The following is a 13,464-nucleotide window of genomic DNA, read 5'->3' as shown; positions in this document are numbered from 1 at the left end:
CCGACTTCAACTGTACATACAACTTCATCTGAATGTACAGTTCACACACAGTGTTCTTCTGACCTGGCCTTTGGTTCCTGTTTTTGGAGTGGATTCACAATGTTGGTGATCTGAACACTCAACAAATGTTGTCTTTACTAGCATAGATGGACACCTTCCCATAGTAACCCTAGCTAGCCTAAATATAATTGTATAATCCACATCTTCTCTCCAGGATGGTGAAACCCTAAATTGGTGAGAGATTATGTGTGTGATTCATACATTCCATGAAAGCTACGCGACGGCTGTCTGCTAAAATATTTTGTGAAGACAATTTATAGTTATTTTAGGTTCATGTTTTTGGTGTGTGATTAATCTCTTTCTTGCTCAAATTCAAGTGAGATATGACATCCTGACTTGGTGACATGACAAATATATCTGGTTTGCAATGCAGTTGTACATAAATCAATTATATTATCGGACCCATTTTATCATAGATTTAATTTAATTTCATCATTAGTTTCAAACTCGGAACAATAAACACAGGTCATCAGAATGATTGGTTTTCCAATATATATATATATATTGGAAAACCAATGAATATCATGGAAATATATATATATATTTCAATGATGTTCATCAATATAATAAGAGATTGATCGATTTACACTACAATTGTTTTTTATGTACTTCTGGTTTTAAATTGGTTTCCTCTGGTACATTGCAATCCACTTTGTTGAATATACAATCCCATTCAAAACAAAAACACAATAAATAACATAAAACAGACTGAACAGAACACACTACCCATGATCCCCCAGTCTATTCCCTCCTGAAAGGCAAGGCAAAAAGAGGCAATGTTGACTGTCACTTCCCCCAACCACAGTCCTCAAAGAACAAAATAATATTCCCTCCCCAAAATGAACAGCTCAAACAAAAATAATCATATTAACAACAGAGGAATCTGTTTCGAATCGTGACACCATTCTAAGAATTCTGGAAATTTGACTAGAGGGTTAAAATAACATGTATTTTTCCAGTAACATCCCATTTTCTTAACTTGTCTGACATGATTAACATAGAGAACAAGTCTTTATTTAATCCCCCCCCCCCCTCTTCCAATGTACACACAACCCAAGCCATTGACATCATACCTAAGTTATTACTAACTTTATGCAAATTACAAAGAAAACATAGGGTCCGACATGATATTTTATAAATGTCATGTGTTTTAGTTAGAGCATTGTGATTTTATTGCCAACCTGTGACGGTCCAGTGCCTCAAAAGGTTGCCTCCTATGTTGAATCCACCGAACACCTCTAAGGGTTGGCAATAACACAATATTCTCATCCACATCATATTCTAGCCCCGCAAAATGCACCCAGAATACAACAGGAAAAAGTGCCTGGACATTAAAAGTTGCACAGACCCATCTTCACAGAGAAAAAAAGCAGCAGAAAATGAGCACTCACAGAACATAAAGTTGTCTATTTTTGTATCTAAATTTACTGAGCACTCTTAGGTCAACCCTTGGATATTTACTGAGCACTCTTAGGTCAACCCTTGGATATTTACTGAGCACTCTTAGGTCAACCCTTGGATATTTACTGAGCACTCTTAGGTCAACCCTTGGATATTTACTGAGCACTCTTAGGTCAACCCTTGGATATTTACTGAGCACTCTTAGGTCAACCCTTGGATATTTACTGAGCACTCTTAGGTCAACCCTTGGATATTTACTGAGCACTCTTAGGTCAACCCTTGGATATTTACTGAGCACTCTTAGGTCAACCCTTGGATATTTACTGAGCACTCTTAGGTCAACCCTTGGATATATACTGAGCACTCTTAGGTCAACCCTTGGATATTTACTGAGCACTCTTAGGTCAACCCTTGGATATTTACTGAGCACTCTTAGGTCAACCCTTGGATATTTACTGAGCACTCTTAGGTCAACCCTTGGATATTTACTGAGCACTCTTAGGTCAACCCTTGGATATTTACTGAGCACTCTTAGGTCAACCCTTGGATATTTACTGAGCACTCTTAGGTCAACCCTTGGATATTTACTGAGCACTCTTAGGTCAACCCTTGGATTTGTGAACAACACAGTAGTCCTACCCCGACACGTCGTGTCATGTCACTCCAATTCACTGAGACAATAATAACGAGAAGGCAGCCCTCAATTTTTTGTCACCTTCAAAATTGTGATTATTTACTATTCAAATGTTTATATAGCTTCATGTAGTTTTTCGTTTTCACATTGTAGATTTTCATGAACTATTATAATCCCTGACCTGAGGAAATAGGAACCCCCTTCCCCCAAATATACCCCCACACTACAACACCAGACAATACAGACTTGTTTTTATACATGTTTTGTTTGTTTTGTTAAACAGCTATAGATAATGGTCATAGTTTTTTTTATCTTTAAATTGTTGTCAGCACGACAGAGACACACAAAAGATAAGTTGTGCTATTATTAGTTATAGGAGCATATGTCTAAAGACTTGGTACAGATTAAAGTAGTTTTATGGTGGGGGAGAGGGATGAAGCACATTTTACTTAGGTTTGGTTTCTCTTGCATATCTTCAAATAGCACATAATGTCACCATCTATTTGCCGGGTATGACATGTTGACTAAGATCTGAAAGGGTTAAAAGGTCATGTGACTAGGTATTTTGGGTTAAGGGTATGCTTTCAAAAACAGGTACCAGTACTATTGCTGTTAAAGTGACCCGGGTAAAATATGTTGTGTTCCTCTACTTGTTTTTGATGGCAGTTGGCAGCATAAGCAAGAAGACCTGGTCTTTGGTAATTTCCCTCTGAATTAGTTCTCGCTCTACTTAAGTGGATTAAAGGGGGAGGGTGGGGGATATGCTTCACAGGGAGATAATGGATAAGGCCATTCCCATTAACATGTGTGTGTGAGAGAGAGAGAGAGAGAGAGAGAGAGAGAGAGAGAGAGAGAGAGAGAGAGAGAGAGAGAGAGAGAGAGAGAGAGAGAGAGAGAGAGAGAGAGAGAGAGAGAGAGAGAGAGAGAGAGAGAGAGAGAGAAAAGAAAGAGAGAGTGTGGGGGGGGGGGCGAGAGCAAGAGCAAGGGAATATCTGTGTCGTTTATTCGTAAAGTGATGGGTGGTTGGGGGGGGGGGGCTCTGCCAGTTAATATTCCTTGAGCATACCTGGAGAAATGGCAAACTTGACCAGTCTGAAAGAGTCAGTGGGCTAATCTGTTACCTCACCACTCTGCTCATCGAATTCAGTTGTCATGGAAACAGCTTGCCCACATCGGTGAGGTCTAAGTGGCCTAATCTGTCAAGATAAACTAGGGATATTCCCAGGGCGGCAGTGTTTCACCAACACACACTCACACACACATTCACAGTGTAGGATCCTGAATCAGTGAGGGGGGAGCTGGGGACGGAGGTGAAACAGGAGGATGTAGGAAGTATGCAGATCCGGTGGACCAGAGGGGAAGAGGTCATGTTGAAGTGACATAACCTATGGGAACAACTATATATCCCACAGTTCCAGGGGTCTTTCTGTTACTACTCATAACGTAGGCTAACAGAGCTGGCAGATCGATAGCACTAGCAACAGGTAGGCCTTTACGAGGACATGGGACAAGAGGTAACCATGCAAGAGCAATCCACTAAGACCATACCATTAAGCGCACCAATGAGAAAATAACAGAAAATAAAAGCCTCTCCCTAGTTTCTTGGCAGTGTTTATCTTACAGAGGTAAACCGCAAAAAGACACATACACGCAATAAGGTAGAGAGGAGCTCACTGCTCACAGCAGTTAGTGAAGCCCTGCTTGAGTTCAGTTTCCTCTTTACCTGTCTGCTTCACACAAACACAAAAATATGCTATATAAAATATACTCTATTACTATGTTTAAAAAAGAAAAAGGCAGTAACTAGGGAGAAATGAAAGAAAGAGAGAGAACCACAGCACTAGCTAAACGCTCACTCTATCTTGTGTGCTGGAATGCTAAGACGTTTTTCATGACATTTCTAGGAATGTTCACTTAAGTTTTACAGCAACTCTGAATCTGTCGATGAAGCTGGTACCCTTTCTCTAGATCCTCTTGTTCTACTACTGTTTGTCTATGCCAGTTGCTTCATCTATCTTAATACTTGTACCTTCACTTTCAAATAAGGCTGAGTTGTCTGTGTGTGTGCTCATCAATAGGTGAGGTTTTGCTGCAAGAGGTTCTCTCTCTGCCGGTCATTCTGTTCACCAGTCAGACAGCGGTCATTCTGTTGACCAGTCAGACAGCGGTCGTTCTGTTCACCAGTCAGACAGCGGTCATTCTGTTGACCAGTCAGACAGCGCCATCAATATCAAAGTCCTTTGTGCATTTCACACCACCTAACCGTTTTCAGTCAGCCATTCCCCCTACACAAAATAAAGAGTGGATGGGAACAATTTGACCATTAAAGTGATACGTTTTGATTAGAGACTAAGGCTTTTACTGTGTCATTGTGATTATTTAGTTAGTAATGACATCTCTGTAGGATTGGTCCATTGTCACAGCAACTTTATGCAATTTTATGTTGCTGAAATGAACAGATGAATCAGGTTCAAATTATGATCCACCATACAAAAACTAGTTATTCCCTCCTTTCTATCAATATTGTTATTTTCCCCACTCTGGCTTGTTATATTGATCTCTACGATAATATTTACGGTTACTTTATACAGGCTATCTATTTTCTGTTTTCAAAGATACTCACACATACATGTGCTACAGTGACAGCATTTGTACTAGACTGCCATTAAGGAATGTTCTCGAAATAAGACACTAAGTCAAATCAAAAAAACATCTACAGACATTGGTCCAATTCTAATGGTAGTTTAAAAAGAGAAGGTATATGACTAGGAAACAACAGACAGGGAAACAGAAACAAAGACAAAGAGAAAGGGTGAAAGGATTCTGAAGAGACAGTATGGCTACATGGTATAGAAGAGAGAAAGTGATGGAGAAGCAAAAGATGGGAGAAGAGGATGGGAATAGTGATGAAGTACCTCGGTTAAAGGACACTATGTCGCTGTGCAAAGATGCACCTATACTCTATGTGAGACAGAGCAAGAGAGAGAAATCCAGAGACAGGCAGAGACAGTGAGAGAGAATGTGCAAGATATACACACTCTGATTAATAGGCAGTAGTTCAAATCTGAAGCATAAGTCAAATTAATACAACAATTCAAAAATACAAAACGCACACCCACACACAACCTACAAAAACATTATATCAGAATAAAACTCTACAAAGAACTATATATATGTCTGGTATATAACAATTATCACCAGGGTCATCATTTTCCTTTCCTGTTGTTGTCATCGGTAACAATCACAACAAGTATTGGAGTCTGAGTATGAACGACAGATTAGAAAAGCAGGAAGTATTTACAAAGGAGGCAGGTCCACAGATTAACAGGACATAGACTGACAGGAGTCCAGAGGTGAGGCGGTGGAAGCAGGGGTGGAGGGGGTCAGGGCGTTCAGGGCAGGGTCATATTGAGACTATTTAGGAGCAATTTAATGAATTCAACGTTAGTGGATCATTTCCTCATCAATTTAAAGAATTTTCTGTTGCAAGGAAGCGGGCAGTCTTGACTGCAGACTGGGGTAGGAGCCACTCATCTTAGGTGCTGAAGTAGACTGGAGAGAGATAATTAGAGAGAGAGAAAGAGGAGAGAGCGAGAGAGCGAGAGAGAGCGAGAGAGAGCGAGCGAGAGAAAGAGAAAAAATATATATACATATATAATTTTGAAGCAGAGAGTATATCTTCATTCAAACTGCCATGGCAGGAAGAGTGTGGGTGTGAACCTTACCGATGAGGACAATGAGGACAATCGCACATATCAGCCCCAGGATAATCATCATCTAGAGGAAGCAGAGTTGGACATGAAGAGGCAGTAAATCAGGGGGGATGAAACATGAGGTTAATCACAAAGTATACTTTTAATTCATTTAATTATGTTTTAACATGAGTCTGAAAAGCCTCAAAGGAAATGACTATTATCATGAATTAATGTACTATCTATCCCAGTCTATACCCTTACCTTGGCATTCTTCCACCAATACTTGTTCTTGAGTTTTGCAGCGCTGGTCTCGAACTGTGAGGCTCCAGCCTGCAGAGCATCGGCCCGATCATCCAGCTCTGACAGCTTCTGATCACGCTCCAGAACCTTATCCACGTTTACACGCATGATATCCACCACCTGGGGAGGGAAGAAACATGGGCCGAAAGGGGACAGGGTGAATCACTCAATCATCTCAGACTGAGTGGCTGTGTGTGTTCTCCACACAGTATCACAGAGTAATGTATTGTTTACATTAGTGTGTTGGACACGCATTCTTCCAGTTCATGTCAGCTTGTGACTATTCACAGCATGTGAGCAATGTAAAGATATTTCTGTGGGTCAGTACGTGTGTAATACAAGGTGAGTGTGTCTGCATGTTCCTCACCTCATCCACCTGAGCCTGTGTCTGTTGCAGGCGGCGGTTGCTGGTGAGGTTGGGAGGGGGCGCCGCTCCATCTGCGGGGGCGCCGGCAGCAGCTGGGGCAGACCTGTCAATCAAACACAACTCGTCAGTCAGTCTATTCACCTTCAATGGTGTAAGAATGAACATGTAGTAATGCATGCATCTACTAAATAGGCAAACCAATCCCTTTGGTACATAAAAGTCAAATAAGTTACTATCAAATCATGGCTGCTTGGAATTATCCTTTTCTTTTCAAGTCTTCTACTCCACTAGCCAGCACCTCGCCTAAACAGGTGTGCATTTGTTTCGCCTCCAGATTGCTTGGAATTATCCAACATCACAGTACTCACTGAGGCTGAATCTCTACCTTATAGGTTTGGATCAAGTCAACAGCTTGACTGGATGATGGGAAAGGTAGGCAGAATATCTTTCTTTAATGAGCCTCAACAGGTTGAATGGTTTATAAATACTGAACAGTAACATCCAACACCAGGATCCAAGGGCCTAGATAAAAGGATCCACCAAGCATGAAATACAATGATAAGAATCAGCTGTGCTTACAACTCTTTTCCACTGTATTCATAACGCCCACTACTGAAGCACATTCAGTGAGGTTCTGAATGAATCCAAACCATCACATTCTCTGTTTCTATTTTGTGAAGTGCACCAGTCTCTCCTGCAGAAAAGCACCCCCACAACATGAGGCTGCCACCCCCGTGCTTCACGGTTGGGATGGTATTCTTCGGCTTGCAAGCCTCCCCGTTTTTCCTCCAAACATAACGATGGTCATTACGGCCAAACAGTTATAGTTTTGTTTCGTCAGACCAGAGGACATTTCTCTAAAAATGCTTTTTTTATGGTGTTTTTGGAGCAGTGGCATCTTCCTTGCGGAGCGGCCTTTCAGGTTATGTCGATATAGGACTCATTTTACTGTGGATATAGATACTTTTGTACCTGTTTCCTCCAGCATATTCACAAGGTCCTTTGCTGTTGTTCTGGGATTGATTTGCACTTTTCACACCAAAGTACATTCATCTCTAGGAGACAGAACACGTCTCCTTCCTGAGCGGTATGATGGCTGCGTGGTCCTATTGTGTTTATACTTGCATACTATTCTTTGTACAGATGAATGTGGTACCTTCAGGCGTTTGGAAATTGCTCCCAAGGATGAACCAGACTTGTGGAGGTCTACAATTTTTTTCTGAGTTCTTGGCTGATTTCTTTTGATTTTCCCATGATGTCAAGCAAAGAGGCACTAAGTTTGAAAGTAGGCCCTGAAATACATTGACAGGTACACCTCCAATTGACTCAAATTATCTCAATTAGCCTATCAGAAGCTTTTAAAGCCATGACATTATTTTCTGGAATTGTCCAAGCTGTTTAAAGGCACAGTCAACTTAGTGTATGTAAACTTCTGACCCACTGGAATTGCGATACAGTGAATTATAAGTGAAATAATCTGTCAAAACAATTGTTGGAAAAATTACTTGTGTCATGCACAAAGTAGATGTCCTAATTGACTTTCCAAAACTATAGTTTGTTAACAAGAAATTAGTGGAGTGGTTGAAAAACAAGTTTTAATGACTCCAACCTAAGTGTATGTAAACTTTTTTTTGTGTCGGTGTGATGATGGCGTGTATTGTGTCTCGCCAGTATTTCCAGCACCCAAGTAGAGCAATAGTTGTGTAACTGTAACTGCACCCCCAAGCAGGGGTCATACACTGTAAACTAAATGGCTTTAGGGAAGTAGTCATTTTCATAATAGCTCTAACTGTATGTGAGAGTGAGTATCAAACTCAATGTTATTTAATTTGAAATCTCTGTAGCCTTTTTATTATTGTATAATCATAGGGGTATTATAGGGATAAGTGGGAAATAATTAATACACAGCGTTGAGTATGAACCGCTTTCAATCTTGTTTCTCAACGACATCTTGAGGCTGCCTCCTGTCGGTAGTGACCCTCTTCCTCCAGCAGAGTGAGACAAAACTCAGTATAAAGGTCACCTTTAAGTCCGTCACACACAGCTAATCTCCATGTGGCTACAAATCCTTCTGTACACTCCTGATGTTTTTGTTTGCCTGGCTTTATCAGTCCAAAGCAAGCCCTGTCTGGAAACATACATTTTCTGACTTGTGCCATTTTGCCACATGAATGATTATGCTACCCAAATCGTATGTATTTTACTGGGAGCCTCCATTATGTTAGTGATGTCTAGGTTGGTCGTGTTCTTTCTCATCTTGTTTATAGGCCAAATACTGCCCAGTCTCTTTCACCTTCACTGCAGAAGGGACCATCGTCACCGCGCCGCGAGGAAAAACGAGATGAACGATGGATGAGGACGGTTATTGGCAACTCACCCTGTGTGTTTTGTAGATCATTGCCTACAACAACCATTGTTTTCTCAGGGACTCGAGATAAAAGCAGAGGGTGGATTGTGTGCACAGTGACAGGGGGAAATATTCAATGTGAACGACAAAATGTATTGTGTAAGCTAGCCTCGGAAATAAGACTAATGGAGTGACGACAGCAGCCTTGGGGGAAATCCAGGGCAAGACCACGCTGTAAAGGGGTTACCATGAATTTGACAGTAGTACAGGCAGCTTGATGGCAATTAAACGTCTGTATATCATATTAAAGTACACCTACTGTAATATACATATGGTATCTAATCAAGTACTGTGTAATGACACACAGTACAGTGCCGTACATTTTACTGTATTATACTGTAGAAAAGTAAATGCTACCGTGATTGGAATGAATTCATTGATTAATTCATTGAGGGGAGGGGTTTGTATTTCACAGTATTTTGCTGTTATTACAACGGATTGGTGCAAGCAGGTTTACTGCTTGGTAAAGTGTTCACACATTACATCATTTTAATTCATATTTGGTGTTTTATATCACTTGCACTTCTAAAGGCCTTTAACAGAGGCTTCTAAATTGGCAGTGACTACAGGGCAAAACAGAGCAAAAGAACTTGTCAAAACGCTCAACCATTTAAGGTTTAAGACTTGCTGCCACTCCAATCTCTCCACTGCTCCGTTTAAATTGATGGGGCTGGCTCTAAAACCAAATAGAAGTTAAATTGGCACAACATTCTCACTCGCAGGTGCAGCAAATATGCCTCAAAATATGTTAATGAGCCAGAAACAACAATACCATGCATCAAACTAGTGGTCAAAGGGTTTTGTCAGTCTAAAGATACAGTACGGTACTGTATTCTGTGGGATGGATCTACAGTAAGAATCGAAATAGAGCCATTTCCCTACAAGACTCCATAATTTACAATATGCTGCAGTAAAAGGTTTCAGAGTTGTTTTACTGATAATACCTCAAATTACTATATTAATTACAGTTTTATTTACAGTGCAGGCCTAACTCACATTGGCAACGTCCTCAACCAATATGATGGAAAAAACGTCCCTTGTCAAGTAAATCAGCATATCAGCCAGTTAACAGTTCATATTCCCTTTGAAAAAACAGCTGTCATGCTCTGCTTGATCATTCTACACACACGCACACGACAATTAGCCTTTTGTTATTAATAGGCAACTACATTAACTAGTAGGCCTAAATACACGTCTTTCTTCACTTTAAATGACCGATTGACATAAACATTCAAATGAAGCATTCACAAATAGTCTTTCATCCATTACGAGACAGCGCTCACACACACCATAGTCACAAAGTGGACTAGCCTGTAAATCGGTTTCAGCACCGTGGGAAAACAACGAAAGGCAGCGCTGTCCAGTGTTGAAAAGTAGGATTGGCACGGGCGTTGCATGGTTCCCCAACATTTCTCCCATTTCAGTTAGCATAAAGAGAGGGGGTTTCATTTTTGTTGAAAAGGTGAGGGTGGTCCTGAGTTTCGTCTGAAAGCAATGTCACCACCAATTTATCGGGGGCGTTACAGTGAGAAAATAGGATACATACATAACCAATGGTATGGCTACATGTGTTTATCAACAGCATGTTGAAGATGTAACATTGACATTTGTTGCCTGGCCTCAACGAGGTGTACCGGTAGTCTATTTCAACACCTTGTTTGTATGCACGAATCAACAGAGAAAAGACTAACACGGCCATCTTCCCTGACAGTGAAACACCTGCGTCCTGTAACCTAGCAGTTGCAAAAAACAAAAAATACAGACGAGTGAACATAGTAGGGCTATAGCTTGTCAAGGAAAGGATCAGAAAACGGTCACATCCCCAGTGTAGCCTCGAGTCCTCAAATAAAATACTTAAATCGCGCGACAATCGACAGATATGAGCGTCAGTTACCCCCACCCCCACCGTTGGTTAGCAATATCAAGTAGACTAAACCCATAAAATGGCTAATAATAGTCACCTCTACATCCATTACATCCAAGATAATATGGATGTGTTGCTTCTCTAATAAGATGTTAAACATGTTGAATTAAATAAAATATGTTTTTAGGTCGAAGTTGCTCATAATAAGTGTCTTTTGAGCACTATCCATTCATTTGTCTAGAAAGGAATAGCAGAAACCAATCCAAATAACCAAATTACAAATGTGTAGGTTTTCTACTTTCAATTCCAATTTAATTTTACAAATGGATATTCAGATAGCCTACAGACGAATAAACGGACGTCAACCCATTCAAATCAAACCAGTTCAACCCGGAGAAAACGCGTGCATGTCCAATTCCAATGATAAGAAAATACATATTTTAAATGTGAAGAAATATACCTAATTATAAATAGCCAACGTGACTGAAATATGTTGTAAAGAAATATGGCTGACAACAGGGGCCAATGAGTAACCGTTATTCGACGCCTATGGAATAGCCTATAGGCTAATGCTGGATATATCCCATTTAACCTATGTGTGTTATAATGTGTTGTCAGTAAATGTTGATAAATAAACATCAAATAGTAAATATAGTTAATCAACACAATGATAATGCAATTATAGTGGTCTTTAACCCTGACGCACGATTCAAATGCCATATATGCCTTGGAGACTATTGTTAATTTAATTGGCTTTCTAAAACCATTTCTGAACAACAAATAGGCTTGCACCCTGCTGCCCACCGACCATGGAATGATACATTTACATTAGACAACAAGCAAACAAAGAAAATACATGTCACCGGTAGGTTAGGCAACAGGGTGATACTCACATTTCTTATGATGGTTTATTAATGTACGCAAATCCGACTGGAATGTAGGCTATTCGCCTAATAAGTGGCTATTGAGTGGGCTGCCTTCAGCGCTCTTTTTCCTCTCGCTCCCTCTCAATTGATTCCCTCTTCTGGCGTTTTATATAGGAGGGAGTGATAATGTTTACCACCAATATGTGTTTATTTCCCCTTGTAAATGTTCCCCCTTTTCTCCGTTCGTGTGCTTCTTTTATGCCGCACCTCGCCAATAGAGTTTTATTATAACTGAGCTACAGCTAGACTCATCTGTGTCAGTACTGTAATGAACATGTAATAAACAGACACTTGGATGAGGGGAACGAAAATGGCTCGATGACGTCATTCGTCATCAAGGGAGCCGCAGGTTTAAAGGGGTGGTCAGCCAAAGGAATGGAATACATATGGCAGTGTGCCCATATACGGTCAAGGTTTACCAGGGGTTGATCAGTTTTAAAATCCATAAAATCTTAATGGTTAGGAAACTATGTCTCATTGAAAACCATAATGTATTAGTTGAAAAGGCAGAGTGGCCTATTGTCATTTTGAGGGTGGACCTCATTAAAGGTGGATGGAACGTCAACAAAATGGCGTTCCTTGTAAAGGGGTGGGATGAAACTCCAGCCTCATTGAAACCAGCAGGTTAATCCCGAGAATTGAGATTTAACTACCGTGGTGTATAAAGGTTGGATATATATATATTTTTTTGTACCTTTATTTAACTAGACGCCACTACTGTGGCGTCTACAGGTTGGATGTTTTTTTATTTAACCTTTATTTAACTAGGCAAATCAGATATTAACCTGATATTAATGCCTGGCAACACTTCCATAGTCTACAGTGGTGGAAAAAGTACCCACTTTTTATACTTGAGTGAAGATCCCAATAAAAAGTCCCAATAAAACACTTACTTGAGTAAAAGTCAAAAAGTTATTTGTTTTAAATATACTTAAGTATCAAAAGGACCGAAGACAGCCTTTAAACAAAGTTACTTTTTATCATGTTTTTCATGTCTTAAAACTGCTTTACTTTTGTTAAATCATTTGTACACATTTTAAAGGCTTTTACAGAATTGGATGTTTTTTTACAATAAACATTACTTTTATTCATGGTTATTTCTATTGTTTTTAACAACATGTACTTAATTTAAATGTAATACTCGAATGCTGTTTTATGATTTTATGACGTTTTTATGTGTATAAACAATGTAAACAAAAATGAGCTGTTTTTAAAGGAAATTGATCAATAAAAACTTGTACTTCTTAAAATATACTTAAGTATCAACGTTAAAAGTACAATTATAAATCATTTCAAATGCCTTATATTTAGCAAACAGCACATTTTTTATGTTTTTTAAAACTTTGCAGATAACCAGGTGCACACTCCAACACTCAGACTTAATTTACAAACAAAGCAGTGTTTGGTGAGTCCACCAGATCAGATGCAGTAGGGATGACCAGGGAATTTGTCTTTAAATGCGTGAATTAGACCATTTTCCTGTCCTGCTAAGCATTCAAAATGTAGAGTCGGACACTCAGCCGACTCCAGACTGTATATTATGTTGCTGATTGAGGGAACTGTACTAAATCTGTAAGCAATCACGCTGAAGCGAGCCTAATAGTGATAACTTTGAACCTCTTTTGAATGAAAGATATTAACAGGCGGAAACTCTATCCACTTTTGGTCAATTACGTTGTCGTCCCCGCAGGACTCGTCCACCCAAATTTCCGGTTTCCACTAGTTACCACAAACACAAAGACAAATTGAACAAATTCTTGAATATTTTTTGTTGTTGCTTTTTGGTCTTAATTTAAGGTTAGGAGTAGGC

The 13,464-nt window shown here is 39.8% G+C and overlaps 1 protein-coding gene and 1 long non-coding RNA gene across 2 annotated transcripts; one reads left to right on the top strand and one right to left on the bottom strand.

Moving 5' to 3' along the window:
- The first annotated feature begins 467 nt into the window (after positions 1–467).
- Positions 468–5,248, top strand: LOC127930745 (uncharacterized). The gene is made up of 2 exons (XR_008139214.1): positions 468–1,798; positions 1,832–5,248. It is a non-coding gene; the product is annotated as an uncharacterized LOC127930745 (long non-coding RNA).
- On the bottom strand, positions 3,689–11,933 carry LOC118385158 (vesicle-associated membrane protein 2-like). Its single transcript, XM_035772056.2, has 5 exons — positions 11,622–11,933; positions 6,458–6,560; positions 6,052–6,210; positions 5,821–5,872; positions 3,689–5,647 (listed from the first exon to the last, which is right to left on the bottom strand). Coding segments are annotated over exons 1-5 (333 nt in total). The 5' UTR covers positions 11,624–11,933; the 3' UTR covers positions 3,689–5,630.
- Between the last annotated feature and the right edge of the window lie 1,531 nt (positions 11,934–13,464).

Source organism: Oncorhynchus keta, chromosome 6 (genome assembly GCF_023373465.1).
Source record: "Oncorhynchus keta strain PuntledgeMale-10-30-2019 chromosome 6, Oket_V2, whole genome shotgun sequence".
In the NCBI taxonomy this organism is placed as follows: domain Eukaryota; kingdom Metazoa; phylum Chordata; class Actinopteri; order Salmoniformes; family Salmonidae; genus Oncorhynchus; species Oncorhynchus keta.
This window is presented reverse-complemented; position numbering and strand designations above follow the sequence as displayed.